This window comes from Nothobranchius furzeri, chromosome 4 (genome assembly GCF_043380555.1).
Source record: "Nothobranchius furzeri strain GRZ-AD chromosome 4, NfurGRZ-RIMD1, whole genome shotgun sequence".
NCBI classification, from domain to species: domain Eukaryota; kingdom Metazoa; phylum Chordata; class Actinopteri; order Cyprinodontiformes; family Nothobranchiidae; genus Nothobranchius; species Nothobranchius furzeri.
Window position 1 is genome coordinate 49441148 of NC_091744.1, and position 19381 is coordinate 49460528.

Sequence of the window (19381 nt, forward strand, 5' to 3'; positions counted from 1 at the left end):
ACATTTTGATGCCAAAAAGAAAGTTTTTAAAACTTTTTAGTTTTTGTTATAGCATTGCCTGCTTTGTAGTTGTTATGGGAAATTTTATGTTTATTAATTCTTGATCATGGACTAAATCAACTCAATGTAAATGTATTGCTCTATGCCTCTCTGCATACTCACTCATTCAGACACACCCACACAAGCCACTCACACACACACACACACACACACACACATTCTTGACTTCACACACACAGACACAATCTCTCCCTCTCTATAAATAAACTCTGTGACCGGATGTTCGGTGCATTTTGCCTCTTGCATCTGCCACAGTTATAACTGGTTGACTTGTTGTTCTTTGTCTCCCTTTTCTCTCCAACTATAGGAAATGGGTTATTGATAAACATATTGATAAAATCCATGACATTATTTGGTCCTTCAAAAGCCGGGGTCCCATCACCTAGCGACGCCAGGACCTCCAGCGCTGCTTTCGCTGGGGGTCGGTGTGAGGGTCTTCAATTCAATTCAATTCAATTCAATTTTATTTATATAGCGCCAAATCACGACAAGAGTCATCTCAAGGCACTTCACATAATAAACATTGCAATCCAGGTCAGTTCATTAAGCCAATCAGAAAAAGTGTTTCCTATATAAGGAACCCATAGAGTGTACATACTGGACAAACGGATTCCATAGACTCCAATAACACGTTTTTTGTCCATAATGGGAGGTGGCCAACACCGCCATTTTGACCGTGTCACAGGTTCCGTCCAGCCCAGACAATTCCATAAAAGGGAAGAGAGGAGGCGCTGAGGGTGGGGCTGTAAGGCTGGGATCGAGTGACGAACTAGCTACGAGCTAACCTGAAGCTAACCCTGGCTAACCCAAAGCTAAAGCGGAGGTGGGAGCCGAGCTAACGGATGTAGCCACCTAGCTTCAATTCAACCGGAGCTAACTGGAACACCCAACGACCTGACCCTCACACGGAGTTTAGGTGGAGGTTTTCTGCGCCTGTTCGTGAGAAGTACCTGTATTAAAAAAGTTTTAAATCGGTAAGTTTATAATTTATTTCCGTAATGAAAACATTTTGCTTTGAGCAAGTTTTCAGTAGTTTTTTTCGGTGCTATCACTCCTGAGTCGCACCAGCCATTAAATGTATCATGAAGAAGAGAAAATATATTTAAGTCGTATTTTGGGGGGACATTTTATTATCTTTCTTACAAAATCTGAGACCAAGCGTTTCACATTGCAACACAAGCACCGGTAACCATAACAGAATGAACAGCCAGCAGAGGAGAGGATGGCGGTGTTTCAAACCCTCCCGGCCGGCGTGGAGAGCTCATTCCTGGGCTGGAGCCGGCCCTCAGCACCCCGCCACAGGCTCTAACAGATGCTGGCGGTGTTTCATATATTACCAAAACGTAATACTTGTTTGTATCTTGTACAGCCAACTAGCCTTTATTCTGGACTCAGTACAATTTACCAAAAGTAAAGAGACATTATACAGATGAAGTAAGCACAAGATAACTTACTGGAATACACGGAATTATCATGAGAACCAGAACAAGAGAGCCTGATAACAGTCATGTGAAAATAACAGTTAAAAAGTATGTATGTGTAATAGAAATAAAAATATATTAGAATTAGTGTAACTCACTGTGATCCAAACAATAAATCAGCCATAGCTGATTAGTAAATATGACATGAGGTCTGGGAGTTTTCAAGTTTCATTCTTTTATTACATTTTTTTCTTAGACCTGTTAAAAGGTCACCATGGCAGCCTGTGTGTCTCCAGCATCAGCTACACAATGCAGCGTGTAAGTTCCTGTCTTGACCACTTCATGTATGGTTTTGTACTTTAAACAATTATGACAAACCTGTTATTTTTTCTCCATAGCCATTTGGAACATTGGAGACAGCTACGTGAGGCATGGTGCCCAGAGAGCTGCAGAGACCGTCGGAGACAACCTTGGCCTCCCTGACGTCTGTGTCTCCTGGTTTGGTTGGGGCGGACCATCGACATACATACATGTGCCGACACTTTGCGCCCTGTTTTATAAAATGTAGTGTTAAAAATAAATATTTTTGCTCAATTACTGGAATTTCTTTGGTTAAGACAAAAGTGAGGAATAATCATTTACAAGTTATTTGTACAACAGGCCCATTTTAAATCCCAACAGTTTCTTAGCAGACAATAGAAATGTGTTCTTTACTAACTACTTGGTTTGAAAATCTTACTAAAATAAACTTGAGTGCCGTATTGCAAAACCCAATCATACTTGTTATGTAAACATTAGCTTTGTAGATATTTTTTACAGATATATATTTGTGTGCAACAAAAACCAAACTTAAATAATTTGTCATTCTTTATTGAAAAACAACAAAATACAGGTATACAGAAGTGTGGGAAAATGATAATGTGAAAGTATTGCACTATAAATGAAGTGAGGTGAGATGAAGGTGGACGCCAGCGGGCTGGACGCCGGACGAGGAAACCTGGAGACGGATCGCTCAGACAGGAAGGGAAGAGCTTCCTCTTACCTTGATGGAATTAAAGTTAGCCGTCGTCTGAACGCCCAACCGTACGGTCTGAGGTCAAAGGTCACAGGAAACACACACCAGTCAGCAGTCATACAGATGCATAAAGATCACTGTAGCCATGGCAACCAGCTGACATGTGCCCACTTTCACCAGCACCTGGTGCCTGCCGGGTCACCTGAATTCCTGTGTGATGTCAGCACGGTCGGCCGTGACTGCTGCCATCAGAGGTGACCTCTGATCAGCTGAATGAACTCACCTTCCAGGGTGACGCCGTGTTAGAGTCGGCTTCATCCTGTAAACAAACAAATGAGTGGTAACAAAAACACCACGTCTGGTTCTGGTGGAGGCGGAGGACAACATGCACCTTTCCAGGAGCAGAACCCAGATGTTCTTGTTGCTACAAACAGAGACGAGCAGAGTTAAACCAGGAAGTGAGAGGGACCAGCTGCTGCAGACAGGTGACGCTCACCTGAGCCTGAACCATAGGAGCCTCCTCAGCCATCAGACCTTCTGACTCCAGTTCAGATGCCACCTTGTTGATGTCCCTCAGGCGGGACTCGTTGGCCTTCAGGTCCTGCAGGACAAAAGCACCTGCTGATTACCTTGTTGCTGTCGGGTTAACAGGTCTGGTGTTAGAACGTGGTGGATAAGAATGTTCTGACGGGCCGAGGGTTCTGAACTCACCCTGCAGGACTGGGCCTGCTCCTTCAGGGCCTGGATGCTGCTGCCGTAAGCTGACAGGTCCGACATCAGGGCCTCGTGCTTCTTCAGGAGAGCCTATGGAGCAGAACATCAGAACCTTCAGCTCGTCTGACACAAGTGGAGCTTTCTCGCAGCGATGGTCCAATCGGATCCGCCACCGTAAAACAAACCCTGCTCAGTTCACCGCAGACGCAGCTCTGCGGCTGTTTAGTGGAAAAGCGTGAGCCTTCTGCCGGCTGCCACGTGTCATGGCTGCTCTGCAGCGGGAACACACATCACAGCTTGTAAACCGTTTGAAATAAGAGCGCCGGGAACACGTTTGTCATCACTTCCGGTGCGAGGCCAGCACTTCTACCCCTAACCCATGAAACGCTCAAACGAGCAACGACGTCTGGTAGACAACCGAAGGAAATGACAAATACAGAAACACTAATTATGAAGGACTGGAAAGAGAGCAAAGAAAAGCGATTGGAGTTTCTCAGGAAGGGACTTCCATACCTCGGCCAAGTCCTCGTCTTTCCCTTAGTCTGGACTTCCAACGATGGGCTCCTTCTCCCTCATCCAGGACTCGGCCTCATTAGCATCCGCAAAGTACTGCTGGGCCTGCAGAGAGTCCTCCAGGTCCTGCCTTCTCTGGGACGCCTTGGCCTTCAGCGTTTCCCAACGTCCATGAAGCTCCCACAGTTTAGTCTTCACTTCCTCACCAGCGAAGTGACCTGGACCCAAAAAAAGTGAGCCAGAACCTGCAGACACCTCAGAAACATGTCAGGACCAGACCTGCTCTACCCTCCTCCACCATGGTCTCTCCTTTCTGGGTGACAGCCTTGATGCGAGGTTCATGACCTGTGATCTCAGCCTGCAGAGCCTGGTGCTTCTTCAGCAGGTTCTGGACACCAATCAGGTCCTTCCCTGAGGACACATGTTAGAGTTCAGCATTATGCAGTAGACAGACCAGTTTAACCCAGGGGTTTCTTTCTTCTACAATCTGCTCTTTAACTGTATTATTTCCTGCTATTTCAGCTGTTAACTTTATTTTTTCTCTAAGTGTTTTTCTCCCCAGAAGAAGCTACAATGGTGTTCTGCTGAGCTGTGGTGGCCTCATGGAGGGGGCCATCAGCTAGCACACTGCTGCTAACCACTTAAACATTCTCCCTCTCCTGATAATAACATTTTACTTTCTTTGATGTTGGATGTGGTGCTACTAGTTTACCCGTTTAATTATAGATTCACTAGGATAAATACAATAAAGTTTATCTCTCGCCAAATAGAATATTTACTGTGGCGAGCCCGTGAAGATGTGTAGGAGAATGCGACAAATTTGTCTGTTAAATGTCTGTTATGTACAAAAAACACAATATCATCACACTATTTTGGACCGATGCATGACAGGATACCACAGAACAGCTCTCCGCCCTCTGCTGTCCGGTCCGGGAATTGCTTTGCAACACTCCCCAGGAGACGGAGAAGTATGAGAGCTAAACGGCCCCAGAGAGAATTATAAGATACCTTTCGTCAAACTTTTTGACAGGTCTATTGTTCTTTGACCTTTTTGACCTTTCAGTCCTATTGTTCATTTGACCCTTGACCTTGCCCCCCCTTCCTATCATTAATCAAATGGACAGGTGTATTGTTCAATCTTTGCCCCCCCCCCTTCCGTATCATTAATCAAATGGACATGTGTATTGTTGATCGTCCAGATGGCCTAGACCCCCCACGCCGCATCATCAATGGCGTATTGTTGAACGTGTCCAGATGTCCATGATTCCCCACGTCATAGGCTAATGTGTGTAATGGCGTGTGAAGTTTCTTATTGTGTTACCCAGCGGTTCCCACAGCCCCCCTCCCTTCTGAGTGTAATCCTATTGTGTATAACTCTTTAAAAGCTCAGATCTGTCCGAATGGTGAAAAGCCGAGCTCTAAGAAAAAATGATGAACCACGAGGAGATGCATGAAGCACCAAGCCACGAGGAAGAGGTGCCTACTACATCCGACGCTTCAACTTCAACTCAAAAAGTGAAAGAAGAGAGCGTGGATACACCGCTGTCGAAAACCATGCTTTGTGAAAAATCCATCGCTATACATCAGATGCCGGCTGGAATTGGTGCTCCCCGCAAATCTACATTTTACATCTGCAGAGTGCAGGTTCCTCCTTTCGGCGGTAAAGAGATCTTGGAGCAAATATGGCAGTTGGAACCTTACGGCTATTCCGGTAGTTTTGGGTACCGGTTCAGCTACGACACTAAGGAACTGTGTTTAATCCAAGATGTGGCTGAGGGGGAACCTCTTAAATCCAATTTATCAAACTCACCAGCGGTTCTCTCCTACAACGATTGGGCTGTGCTCAGGCTGGCTGTTCCACGCAAGGTGCACAGAGATGATGAAGAGAGACCTCGTCCGCCTGTTAATCGCAGCGGGCCGCAAGCTCTTCCAACGCTGGATGAAATCCAGAACGCTGTGACAGCATTCAGCGCTTCATGGGAGGGGGAAGAGGATGCTGATGGAGAGTGGATGTTCAAGGCCTCGGTCCGTGTGAGAGGATTTGAGCTCTTTTTTGTGCTGGAGAATGTGCATTCTGTATGCGGAATTTACCGCCTTCTACAGGTTGTACCTTTCGAAGCCTGGTGTGAAAAAATAAATGAAGTGGAGGATCGTATTACTTCACTTTTTCGTACCAGCCGCTGTTGGAACGACATTCTGACAGTGCGAAAAAAGCTGGAGTTCTAAGACCTGCCTTAGGAGGAGGAGGAGGTTGCATCATCATACCACGCCCCCCACCCAGCACTAGTTATAAAGAGCTTACAGTTAGAAACCATTTCATCCAGACGATCTAAGGCATCAGCATGACGGGGTTCTACAATCAGACGACCCTTAAAGACCTTTGGAGCCCACCACCGAGCTGGGTACTAACGGATTCATCACCACCGAGATACAACACCAGTCCGAGGTCCAGATCGCTACCATCACCACCACCGCCGAGATACAACGGCAGTCCGAGGCCCGCATCGGCGCCACCGTGTTTTCCAGAGGATAACCTATCACGACTCCCCACCATCATGGAGGTTCCGGAGAACGTACCATTCAGGCCCTGGGTCGACGGGGCTGATCCACCTTTGGTGACATCAAACCCTGAGCCGCCGCCAGGTCATGAGGAGGAGGAGGATGTGCAACCCCTCGACATCCAGAGCACCGATGAGGAGCCTCACCGTCTGCCTGACTGGGTGTTTTCAGAAGACAAAGTAGACCGTGTGAAAATGGGTCTTCTTCACTTGGTCAACATGGCGATCAAAGCTCACTTACCAACCATCTGCCACGGATGCAAGATCGATCATCCCAGTCAACGGCAACACGAATGTCTTTACGTAGCTGAAAATGAATTATTTTACGATTTTCACTTTACGGACATTATTCGCAGGGTTTTAACACCTAAACTGATTCCGGCTCTTCAAAGTTTTCTCAGTCTGCACGGCTTCCAGCCTCTGGACACTGAGATTCTGTTCACCATGGCTGTGACGCAGCTGCACGGATTCAGGGCTGTGATGCCCATTCACAAAGACATTTTCCCGGTGTACGATCGCCTGTCCAAAGCTGACCTGGACGCGCTGTCCGGGGTGGTGATGGAGTGAGCGAGCTGCGGAGGGTCTCTTCTACAACTTTATTATTATATTTGACGACAGTATGATTAGATTTTAGTTCTGACTAGTGTTTAGATTAGACTGTGTGATTTTATTCATTATATTTGATGACTGCTGTTTTTACAGTATGATTATATTTGATGACTGCTGTTTTTTACAGTATGATTAGATTTTATTTCTGACGGTAGCGTCATTAGATTTTAGTTCTGATTAGATTGTGTGTACAATTTATGAAATAAAAAGAACTAATGAAAACAATTATGCATCATTTTTGCCAACCATTCATCAGAGATGGAGGAGGTAATGAAAAAGGTTTATTTTACACCAGAACATCAGGGTAGTTACGGTGGTGTGGAAAGGTTTAGAACCGGTTTACAACAAGATATTGGGGAGAAAGTTTCATCGGATAAGGCTCGCGATTTTCTCTCAGAACAAGACGCCTATATACTTCACAAACCTGCAAGAGTTCATTTTCCGAGAAATAAGGTTTTTGTCTCAGGGCCGCTAAAACAGTTTCAAGCTGACTTATGCGACATGTAGGCCTTGTCAAAATCAAACGACGGCTTTAATTACCTATTAACCGTCATAGATGTATTTTCAAAGAAAGCCTATGTACGAGCCCTGAAAAACAAATCGGGGAAAGATGTTACAGAAGCTTTTGCTTCAGTTTTGAAAGACAGCGGTGTCCCTAAAAAATTGCAAACGGATTCCGGTAAAGAATTTTTTAATAAGAAATTTGAAGCCCTCATGAAGAAACACGAAATTGTGCATTTTGCCACAGCCAGCAGCGTAAAGGCCAGCGTTGTGGAGAGATTTAACAGGACTCTAAAAGGTAGAATGTGGAGATATTTCACAGCCAAAAACACCCATCGCTACATAGATGTGATTCAAGATTTGGTGAAAGGTTATAATCATAGCTACCACACTTCTATCAAAATGGCCCCCTTTGAAGTTAACACGGAAAATCAATGGCAAGTGTTTCGCAACCTTTACGGGACCACCGCACCGAAGCCTGCAAAGAAAATGAAGTTTAACAGGGGTGACGTTGTGAGAATTTCCAAACTCAGAGGTGTTTTTGATAAAAAATATGAGCAGAGTTTCACGCACGAGCTGTTCACAGTGGACCAGTGTCTTCATCGAGCACCGCCGGTTTATAAACTCAAAGATTTTGATGGGGAAAAAATTGAAGGGTCATTTTATGAACCCGAATTGCAGAAAGTAAACTTATCGACCGAACGATCCTTCCACGTTGAAAAAATTTTAAAGCGCAGAACTTACAGAGGCCAGAAGCAAGTTTTTGTTAAATGGCTTGGCTGGCCTCAAAAATTTTCCAGTTGGATTAAAGCCTCAGACCTGCACGACGTTTAAAAAAACAGATACAATAAAAAAATGGATCTGAGACAAGAGGAGGGTTTTTATATCACATTGCCCTCTAACGCCAGTAACGAAGTGTTTAAAAATAACACGATTGCCAGTTACAGAACCGATCTAGCCCGTCACATCAATCTCAATGGCAGGTGGCAAGTGGGACTGTCTGAAATCACTTACGTGCACTCGTGGTTTAATTTACCGAACGATCGTGCGTTTGTTGAATGGCGACGAGTGAAAGAACCTAAGAAAATCAACAGAGCTCCGATTACTCCCGGATATTATAAAGCTATCCAAACACTTAGAATGGAATGTGAGACTGCTATGAGAAAGATTGATCCTGATTTCTATCTCATTCACAGATTCCCCGACCCCATTCTCAAATATCAGATCGGTGATGAAATAGAATTTAGATTTTTAGCGCCTCTGGCCTATCTGTTAGGTTTCAACGCGGGTGAGTGGTTGACGCCTGAAGGTACTTCAGGCCTCGATGAACCGATCAAATCGGCGCCTCACCCACCCGATTTAACAGGCGGTCTATATCAGTTTTACTGCTACACGGATGTCGTGACCGAGCAGTTGGTCGGGGACGTCTTTGCGCCTTTATTACGTACGGTGAAAGTTGAAGGGACCTTCGGTCACACGGTCACTCATGTGTTTAATCCTGTGGATTACATCAGCGTTTCTATGAATCATATAGAAAGCATTCATATCGAAATAAAATCTGATCAGAATGAGCCGATTCACTTCTTATACGGAAAAACAACGGTGAGGCTTCATTTCAGGCCTGTACATCAGAGAAATACAATAATATAACGCTCGTGAAACAGGGTGAGAGAGTCAGTTACGCTCGTACGTCTTGCAGACATGATTTATCACCTGCAGAGAAACGATCCCAACCGTTTTATCAATTATTACGTCACTCAGGCCGGTCATGGTTTACCAGGTTTTAGCGGTGTTCCTTATATGTACGGACGTGGCTTTGGATCGATATTTTCAAGACTGTTTCGATTCATATCACCTTTTGTTAAAAAAGGATTTGCTCTGGCTAAACCGCATCTCAAAAAGGCCGCTACAGGAATCGTGTCAGATGTGTTGACGAGAGCCGTCGGTAAAATCAATGACCCTAATGCCCAAGAGGGGTCAGGCCTCATGGTTCTGTCGAGGCGTGTTCGCAAAAGACCCCCCGGCAGGCGTTTAAAGACATCTACATCACGAAGCGACCGACGCATCAAAGCTCCAGTTACAAAACGCAAGCAAAAGAGGAGGAAGTCTCGTCAGACAGGCTCTGATATTTTTTAATCATGTCACTGCTCCACAGCAAATCGTCAGAATGTACGCTGAGTGAACTGGATCTCTTCACCGTACCCATGACGCAGTTGTCTATCGAAGATAAGATCTACAGCGAAATTTTACCCATAGCGGCCCTGACGGACGGCGGGCCTGTAGAATTTTTTGTCCCCGGAGATGGAGAAAAATATTTGGATTTAAACGACACTCTTCTATTTTTGCGGGTGAAAATTACAAACGATGACGGCAGCCCGCTAGATGATGGTGCTGCCACCGGTCTGATTAATTACCCGATAAACACGATTTTCTCACAATGTGACGTGGTTCTCGGCGATCATCTGATTTCACAATCCAGCGCCACGCACCCCTACAGAGCGATCATCGAAACCCTGCTGAACTTTTCTGAAGCGAGTTTGAATTCTCAATTCAGCGCGGGATTGTTCTTCAAAGACACCGCAGGCGCGCACGATTCCACCGTTGTAATTAACGGACGCAATTTAGGCCTTAATCAACGAGCGACTTTTACAGAAAACTCCAGAGAAGTGGATCTGATAGGACCCCTGCATTCTGATATATTTTTCTGTGAAAGACTTCTTTTAAATTCTGTCGATCTCAGAATTAAACTGACACGCGCGTGTGATGCTTTTTGCCTGATGGGGGCGCGTGATTCCACCTACAAGCTGAAACTGCTAGGTGCATCGCTTTTTGTGAAGAAAGTTAATATTTCACCCGCCGTACGTTTGGGTCACGAGTCTGCTTTACTAAAAGCAAACGCCATGTACCCGCTCTCACGCGTGACCGTCAAAACTTATTCCATTCCACAAAATTCGAGGATATGTAATCTGGAGAACCTCTTTCTCGGCGCCATTCCTAAATATATCGTCTTAGGATTAGTGGATCACGAAGCTTACACAGGACGTCGAGATCTTTCGCCTTTTAATTTTCGCCACATGAATGTGGAATATCTGGCGTTGTCCAGAGACGGAAAACAGATTCCATCGAAAGCCTTCCAACCTACTTTTTACCAGGGAACATCGGTCAGAGAATTTTATAATCTGTTTACAGCCACTTCAAGACAATTGAAAGATTTGCCTCTATCGATTAATAGGTTGGAAAATCAACAGGGGTATACACTCTTTGCCTTTAATCTGAACACAGCGGATGACTCGGAGGCGCTTTCAACCGTTTCCACCGGCAACCTGAGGATGGAGATGCGCTTTGGAGAACCTCTGAGAGCCACAGCTACACTCATTGTGTATGCGTGTTACGACTCCATTCTGGAGATAAACTCAAAGAGAGAGGTATTGGTGGATTATTATTAATGGATAATCACGAATTGGACGGCATATTATCGAGCCTGCTGGGAGATTATTTTGGTGGCGTGTACGCGTCTGATCAGCTGTCTACCGTCCCAAAAAACATTCGACTACCGGCCTACTTTGTGGTAAACACTCATCCTGTCCATTTACCCGGTGAACACTGGTTGGTGCTAGCTGTGGAACAAAATGGCCTCGGAACATTTTTTGACTCTTACGGTCTATCGCCTGAATTTAAATATTACCCTGAAAACATCCTGAATTTTCTAACAGAACGTTGTTCAAGAATACAATATCAGGATCGTCAGCTACAGAGTTTTGCATCCGACCGTTGTGGCCAGCATTGTGTTTTTTTCCTGTGTCATAAGGCTTGTGGACTTTCTCTGAAACAAATTCTGTCTAAATATCATAAAAATGTAGATAAAAATGATGCTATGGTTTATCATTTTGTTAAAAAATTTTCAAATTGCATCAAACGTCATGATGTATACTTCACACAGGTGAATTGTACTCTTGAAATGTTTAAAGAATGTCACGGACTGTGAAATTTGTTTTGAATAAAGTTTTATTGAACAAACAAGAGAGTTAAGGTGTAAAGCTGATCCATTTCTTCAAAGTGGGGACATTGCTCCAGCTTGGTGATAAAATGATATTTCTCCTCGGTTTTTTCTTTTTTTTCTTCAAAACACCGTCTTCAGAATCCGGAAGCACAACCCCTCCGTTCCTGAGTTGCGTAATCTGACGTTTCGCTAGCGGATTGGACACGATAGATAAGGGCACATTTTTTTCTACTAGAGTTTTTAGGAAAGGAGTCCAACCCGTCGGTTCTGATTGTGGATGTTTTTTTAACGGGTTGCTGATGCTTTTAATCAAGTCAAGGATGTGCGATCCTTTCTGCACATCGCCTTTATATTTAAATTCCCCCGTCGGAGTCCAGTTTAATCGTGTCATTTTCAGCAGATACTCGGCGTTTTTTCTTCCGCGTACAGGAAGATTCTGTAGCGTTTCATTAATGAGTGTGTCAGCCGCTGTTTCTACAGCTGACGTAGGCTCAGCCGTCACAGTGGGCGGTTCAGTGGGAGGTGCGCTTTCGTGTAATCCGCTTCTCATCAACTTTAAATAACGCTGTAGCAGCGCATTGTATTTTTTTAATTTTCTCATACGGCGTTAATCCCGTCTCCTGCATAATTAATTTCATTTCAGAGTCAAGATTCTCTTCAGCCACGTCCCGTATCGTAGGTTTAACAAGCTGACGTAATTGTTGGGGGGTCACCATAAACATTTTTTGAGAAGCCATCGTTTATTTCCTTATTAAGCCACCTATCAGTTCGCCGATCAGAGGCGCAGCGGCTGCTAAGAGTATGGGTAGAAATCCGCCTTTCTGGCCGACTAAAAGCTTCTTTTTTTTAAAAAGGCTAGTTTTGTTATGAGTCAACTGTCTGAGCACCGTTCTGCTTTTAGACAACTTTTGAAATTGACGCGGCGACAGACGTATATTTCCTTTGATCACGTTTAAAGCTATCTCGCACAAAGCCTTCAGAACGTCCTCGGAGCACCCTTTTAAAAACTCCCGACGTTGGCGAGGCTTCATACGTGACAAAGCACGTAGAATCTTGGCGTTGCGTTTTATCCGGGCTGACATGGCTCTGTTTTAGACAAATACACCGCAGTGAGCTGATCCGGAAGTAAACCCGTACGGAGACGGAAAGATTCTGGCGTTTCCGCTTTTAAATCCACAATTAAATAACCGTACGGTTCTGACGTAGCGTCTTGAAAACTCTCCATGAAATATCTTTTTTGGGTAGGATATATTTGATTTGCTAAAACATTGATTTGCAATTTGTCTCGAGGGTTTTTAAACAAAATCAAATAATTGGTGTTTAAGCTGATGGAACGACTATGTTTTCCTTGATGAAAAACATTTTGAGTGATTAAAATGACGCTCATATTTCTGTGATGTCTCAGCTGCGTAAATAATTTTAGCACTCCAGGATGGCTGGACGTTTGAGACATCATGTCATCCAAGATCACCAAGTGGTTATGACCCGATGGAAATAAATCATCATCCTCGAATGAAAGCGGGAGACCTTGAACGAATCGAATACTTTTATTACAAAGATCATCATACATAGGTTGATAAGATGTAAAAAACCACACGATGTTTTCTGGCATTTCAGTTAAACATTGCATACAATTTTCCAAAATACTTTTTACAAAAAAGGTTTTTCCACAGCCTGACGGACCAGCAATTTGTGCACTGAATGGAAATTTTAGTCTAGCGTCAAAATCAGTTTCCATTTTTAATACCCAAATGGTTCTGTACTGCCGTCAGCAAATAACCTCCGCTTATCAAAAATCACACGAAACCTTTTCACAAATGAAACATTCGAGAGAGTGAGACCTTTTTTATCCCTCTTGACAATCTCCTGCCGAGTTTGCAAAAATCTTCCCCTTTCTCCAGCCACGTACCCCTCAACCAGCAGCGCTAAGCTGTCAAAATTGATGTGATCAGATGAAATGAATGACTGTGTGATACCCTTAGCCTTTAGCACCACCTGCTGGCGGTCCCGGGTTTTGTAAGCATACGTTTTTGGACCGGATGAAGCAAATTCTGTGATGGAATCGCCGTGCAGTTCATCGGTTAAATCCCCCAGCAGCGGTCCTGTTGGTAAAACACACTCATTCTCTTTGACAGAATAAATTATAGAATCTGTATCGTAATAAATGACGCGATTTCCCAGTTTGTTCAACGCATTTAATAATTTCAATCTGGCATAAGTTGTGGTGAAAGCGGCGATAAATATGTTGTTGCTTCTGCCAGGAGTCGTTAGGCATTTTTCTGTCAAACTGTGCTGCACCAGAACGGCTCCTGAAGTGACAAAGCTGAAGAATTTAACTTTGTGTTTACCTGAAAACAGAATGTCAAAAAATTCATCAGGTTTTTGAAGAAATGTGGTTTGTACAAGATCATCTCTTTGACCAAACTTTCCCCAGAGTGAATTGAGACATAATTTTGAAATGGCACGCTTAGCAGGATTGTGCTGAATCTTAGACTCATCTAATTGTATTCCCTGATGAAGTTTGTAGTCCTGAATGTATTTTCTTTTCGAGTCATCGTCAATCAATCTTTCAGGAAAACCAGACGCTTGTTGTTTCTGCTTCAAAAACGTGTTAATGTAACCTGCGAACACATCTTTACTGCTTTTCTCAAAATCCCAGACTTCAATCATTTTCACCAGACGGTAACCTGACTCCAAAGCGTAATTGAACTCTACACTCACCCAAACCCCCGTCAAAGCACGTTGAGACGCGCTGTGTGAACAAGAATCAGATTGATTATTCATTTCAGCGCATGTGCGACATAGTGTAAAAACAAGTTTACCTTTGGATGTTTTAAAAGGCAGAACAGGGAAAAACAGTTTTCTGGGTGGCAAAACGACAGCTTTAATCAAGCCAAAATAGTGACTTGGATCTCTGAAATTTTTAACATGAATTTTGGGATGGCCTATGGGGTAAGTCTGTGTGGCGTTTACATAAGGGTACAGGCTCGTAAAATCCACATAGTGGATTTTTTCACCGCTCTGAGCCGAATGCCTCAGCCGAACCGGACAAGTTCTGCCTCCATACAGGGCTTCACGAGGTGAGAGAGGAGCTGGCGGTGGGTCAAATCTTGAGACAAACTGTTTCACGTCCGGATCAGTTTTTACCATCTCCTGCCAATCATGTTCCCAAATGACATTCATTTTTAATCGATGCACAGTTTCCAACGACTGAAGCTTTTCGACGGTTTTGTCATAAATTTCACCAAAAGTGATTTTTCTCAGAGGACATATGGATGACTGTAAGAAACATTTTGGACAGCCGTGGAAAAAACAACCCATATACTCAAACCCTTGTTCGACGCCTGAAATCACAGCATATCCGTCGAGATAAAAATCTCCCACTTTATACTCCCCCAAAGGCGTTAAAGCGTGTTGAATGTCTACATTTTGACTGCGTGAAACCCATTCCAGCCACACGATGCTTGAACTTGAAAATGGTTTTTGTTGCGGTCGATAGCCGAGCGGACAAGGAATGGCTAATGTGTCTGGTTTTAGGAATTTTGATCTAAACACGCGCATGCAAGCTGAAGCGATCGTGACAGATTTCAGCGGGTCGATACCTGTTTCATTAAAAAACTCCTCTCTGAAAATACCGCATGCTTTACGCAGAATTTCTACATCGTTTCTACAATAAAACACGGCCTCCTTTCCGAAATCAAACAGCTGCTGTTTAGACACATCGGTGTACCATTCTAAAAATATTTTTTTATGCTCCGGAGACATTTGTTCAAACCCATAATGGCTGACATCTGGATAAGGCCCTTTATAATTCAGATGTTCAAGCGATGAAAGTCTGTGAGGAAAATAACCTTTAGTTTTATCTGTAAAGCCCAAAGCAGCTGGAAGGTTAGCTAATTTCATCATGAGAAAACTTAAGGAATCAATGAATCTCAACCCGAAATCTGGATCGTGAAAACTCAGGATTTTACAGCCTTGCATGAGTATATTTTTGGGAACAATTTTTAATTGACACATAGCTCTCAAAATTATATAAGCATCAAATCCGCGCGCATTGTGTGCAACAAATGTATAATTGCTGAATTTAGGACGACGCATCTGCATAATAAAATCTTTAATGCAATCTAAACCAAATTTCTCCCAAACGTCGCCTGAATCGGATTTTGCACAGATTAAAAAAGGTGTATGCACACCGTTCTGATCCGTAAACGTTTCAGTGTCGTAATAAATAACCTTTTCCGTTAAACCGTCATCTTTTTTTTCAAGCTGAATAAAACAGCGATGATCATCCGTGACCACCGACTGTTTGCAAACGATGCATTTGGTCGCTGAGCAAACGTGCTGTGAGCCATTTCCACCCATGGCGATGTAATAAGTTTGTTTACAAATGGTGCATTTTTTAAACATTTCGCAAGGAGAAACTAACCTGTTTGCTTGAGGCCTTAAAACAGGTGTTTTGTGAGTTTGAAAACATATCACATTTTGGCATATTCGATTACAATCAGAACATGTGATGAGAGACGTTTCTGTCCGTTTGCATAAATCGGTATTACACACGCGACAGAACCATTTACAATGATGTCCGTTCATGTTATTATAAGCGGAAAAGCACCATGAACAAAAATATTTGGCTCCTAAGAAACCTTTAATATTTTTTATGCCGTAATAATGTTGGTTCAGTAGCAAAATGAACAACGGATTTGATCGATCGCTAAAATCTGTTTCAAATTTAGAAATGATTCTGTCGGATCTGTAAAAAATGATTATTTTTCTTTGAACAATATTTTCAAATCGAATCACGTCGCTAAATGAAACGGTTGATTGCTCCTGAAGCCCTGCCTGTTGATGAATATTTTTAGCCACATTCAATAATTCTGTATCTCTCGCTGAGGGATTTAACAGTCCGGCTATGCTTAGCGCAAAACACAACGGCTGATTGGCCTCTGGAGGGCAAATGAGATGGTTTCGTTTTTTATTGACTAATTCGTGATCCAGAATGGTTTCGATTTTTCGTTTTCCGCCGCCGGACGGATTATTTATCACTTGCAGTCTGAAATTAAATTCGTTGTCGGCCTCTAATGCTTCATTTGATTGGACTAACAGATCCAGTAAATACTGAAGCTGATTTAACATATTTGATCCGTCATAATTAAAATTAACGTGGTGCGTCGTGTGCAAAGTATTAATTTCAAACTGGACTCTATCGTTGGGACGCGCGATCTGGCTTCCTCTTTCAGCAAACCTGTTTAATATTTCCATCAGATTAATATAAAACTCGGCTGGGTCGTTGATTGCTTGAAAAGACACTCTCTCTCTAATTTCACGCTGGTTAAAAGCTGCGTTTACGCTCCCTCCGATCTGCCGGTGTTCTATTTGTCTCAAAATTTCATCTACAGCTTCTGATGAAGGCTCATCTGAATTTGCTAGTATTTGATTGATCTCGTTTACGCGCTGCTGGTGTTCTATTTGTCTCAAAATTTCGTTTATTGCTTCTGATGAAGGCGGATCTGAATTTGCTAGTATTTGATCGACCTCGTTTGAAACGGCTTGGGATGCTAAAATATCGTCTAAGATCTCACTATCTGAAGCTAATTCATCTACTTCACTCAGTCCGCTTACATCAAACCAGTCAGTTAACAGATTTTCGCAGGATGGATGAAGAGGGGGGGGGGGTTTCATTATCTAAAATTCGATCTAACAAATCTACGTTTAATTCATCATCTACTTCAAACAAATCTGAAAGGTCATCAAACCAATTTTCACTCATGATACAAAAGACATTAAAAACCTACTAAAAATGAAGAAAAAAATCTGCGTCGTCCTTTTACAGAGCCAGAACTTGTTGCATCACATCCACCAGGCCGGAATTGACTTGCAGGAGCAAGTACCCAAGCTTCATCCTGTTTAATCTCTGAAGTGGCGTAAATCTGCCCCGCTTCTTCTTCTTCAACCGTTTTTCTGATGTAAAAATAAATAAAATGAACGAGCTTTTAATAAATTATATATATAAATTTAACTTACTCTGTACAGGTGCAGGAGGTGGTGCGTTCTCTTCGTCGGTCGTGGGTTGTTCTGAAAGGATAAAAAACATCATCTTTTTTACTTCAAAAATTTAATATACTCTGCAGAGCGGTTTTGTGAAACAGCTTACCGGCTGGCTGCTCAGGAGCACGTTCAGCGGTTTCAGAGTCGCTGTCGGATTGTTCTGAAAGAATAAAAATAATGAAAAATATGAACGAATCATCTTTGAAGTAAATAACCACCTTTTTATAAATCTCTTACCCTGTGCTGGAGAAGGGGGAGGAGGAGGTGTGGGCGGAGATATTGAAGCGGCTGTCGGATGTTGTTCTGAAAGTATAAAAAACAACGGTAAATGTGAACGAGTCATCTTTGACTTATTAATCAGTTGTTTTTTTTTATCGTTACCATCCGTCTGCGCATGAGAAGGGGTTGGAGGTGGTGGGGGCTGAGATATTGGGGGTGCGTAGGCCGTCGGCCGTTGCTCTGGAGAATAAAAACGATAAATATGAACGACACATCTCTGACTTATTAATCGCTATTTTGTAATCACTTACCAGCTTCGAGGATCGTCTGTGGCGTGATGGTCCTGTAACGAACAGCTTTCACGTTCGCATTCGCGTGTGATCTGACGGTATGGCTGGGCTGATACGAATGTAAGACGGTTCGGCTGGTGGATGGAGGCGTGGTTGGGTAAAAGTTATCACTTCCGGGGTAAGGTTGAACCCCCTCCTTTTCTGTAAAATGAGATATTTCTCAGCTGAAGAAAAGAATGTTACGTATATATTTATAAAATCCACTCACTCAGATTCTCGACCGCACGATTAATTTTAGACAAATCATCCAGGTGGACCGGAGTTTTACAAGTTAATTCCTCAATAGGAATTTCTTCCCACTCGCCGTCCGATATGACAATAGCGTCTGAAAATAAAGATGTTAAACCAGAAAGAGAAAAAAAGATTTGCGTCTTAAGTTAAAAACTTACCCGTCATCTTAGCTTGTTACACCTCAAATCACGACTCCGAAAATGCGGTTTTACATTTTATACAGCTGTTTAAAAAAATCTTGAATAGAAAACGGTTGCGATTGGTCGAAAAAAAAATGTTTATAAACAATACATAGTCATTTGCTTTGTTGTATAGGTAGACAAATGTCTGAATGGGTGTTTAGAGTTGTGTGTGTGTGTGTGTGTGTGTGTGTGCGTGTGTGTGTGTGTGTGTGTGCGTGCAGATCCAAAAAAATAATACCGGACCGGTTTTGTACCGGACATTTCTTCCTGAAATCGCTTATGAAAAATCTGTTGCGTTGTCAAGCCAATCTCATCATGTCTCAATTCGAACGTTGTTTTTAGCAGAGGAAGGCTATATTCAAAACACGTCCCTGCTGGAAAAACCAGCATAGACCAGCATAGCTGGTAACCAGCATAGACCAGCATATGTTGTGTTTTGGTGCTGGTCTAGCTGGTCAAGCTGGTCCATGCTGGTCAAGCTGGTCTTGCTGGTCTAGCTTGTCCATGCTGGTCAAGCTGGTCTTGCTTGTCCATGCTGGTCTAGCTGGTCTTGCTTGTCCATGCTGGTCTAGCTGGTCTTGCTTGTCCATGCTGGTCTAGCTGGTCTTGCTTGTCCATGCTGGTCTAGCTGGTCCATGCTGGTCCATGTTGGTCCATGCTGGTCTAGCTGGTTTATGCTGATCTAGCTGGTCCATGCTGGTCTATGCTGGTTCAGCTGGTAATCAGCATGGATCTGGTTACCAGCTGAACCAGCATAGACCAGCATGGACCACTATTGATTGTTGGTCCATGTTATTGGAGCAGCATTCAATGGTGGTCCATGCATGGGATGCTGATTAGCAGTACAAATTCTCCCAGAGGATACGAGTGTACTGAACAACCACACTGAATTTTGTTACAATAAGACAGAATATTGGAAAATATTACATACTGTAACTACTACAATAAAGACAAGGTAAGGTT

At 43.2% G+C, this 19381-nt stretch overlaps 1 protein-coding gene and 2 long non-coding RNA genes across 6 annotated transcripts; all 3 read right to left on the reverse strand.

The window, feature by feature from the left end:
* Nucleotides 1-1943: 1943 nt before the first annotated feature.
* LOC129157100 (spectrin alpha chain, non-erythrocytic 1-like) lies at nucleotides 1944-4691 on the reverse strand. Of its 3 annotated transcripts, none has more exons than XM_070550235.1 (6): nucleotides 4012-4691; nucleotides 3724-3941; nucleotides 3208-3300; nucleotides 2993-3097; nucleotides 2780-2920; nucleotides 1944-2571 (listed from the first exon to the last, which is right to left on the reverse strand). In XM_070550235.1, the coding sequence occupies exons 3-6, from the start codon at nucleotides 3271-3273 to the stop codon at nucleotides 2494-2496; spliced, it is 390 nt and encodes a 129-aa protein (XP_070406336.1). In that variant the 5' UTR covers nucleotides 3274-3300; nucleotides 3724-3941; nucleotides 4012-4691; the 3' UTR covers nucleotides 1944-2493. The 3 variants fall into 3 exon arrangements, with proteins under 3 accessions (XP_070406336.1, XP_054592243.1, XP_054592244.1); XM_054736268.2 differs by having other exon boundaries at nucleotides 1945-2571; nucleotides 2780-2815; nucleotides 2888-2920; nucleotides 3724-4691; XM_054736269.2 differs by having other exon boundaries at nucleotides 1945-2571; nucleotides 2780-2815; nucleotides 3724-4691.
* A 12721-nt stretch (nucleotides 4692-17412) lies between these two features.
* Nucleotides 17413-17597, reverse strand: LOC139069621 (uncharacterized). The gene is made up of 2 exons (XR_011520302.1): nucleotides 17543-17597; nucleotides 17413-17463 (listed from the first exon to the last, which is right to left on the reverse strand). It is a non-coding gene; the product is annotated as an uncharacterized lncRNA (long non-coding RNA).
* Nucleotides 17598-17692: 95 nt separating this feature from the next.
* On the reverse strand, nucleotides 17693-18266 carry LOC139069620 (uncharacterized). 2 transcript variants are annotated; one of them, XR_011520301.1, is made up of 4 exons: nucleotides 18214-18266; nucleotides 17967-18146; nucleotides 17818-17895; nucleotides 17693-17739 (listed from the first exon to the last, which is right to left on the reverse strand). It is a non-coding gene; the product is annotated as an uncharacterized lncRNA (long non-coding RNA). The 2 variants fall into 2 exon arrangements; XR_011520300.1 differs by having other exon boundaries at nucleotides 17818-18146.
* Between the last annotated feature and the right edge of the window lie 1115 nt (nucleotides 18267-19381).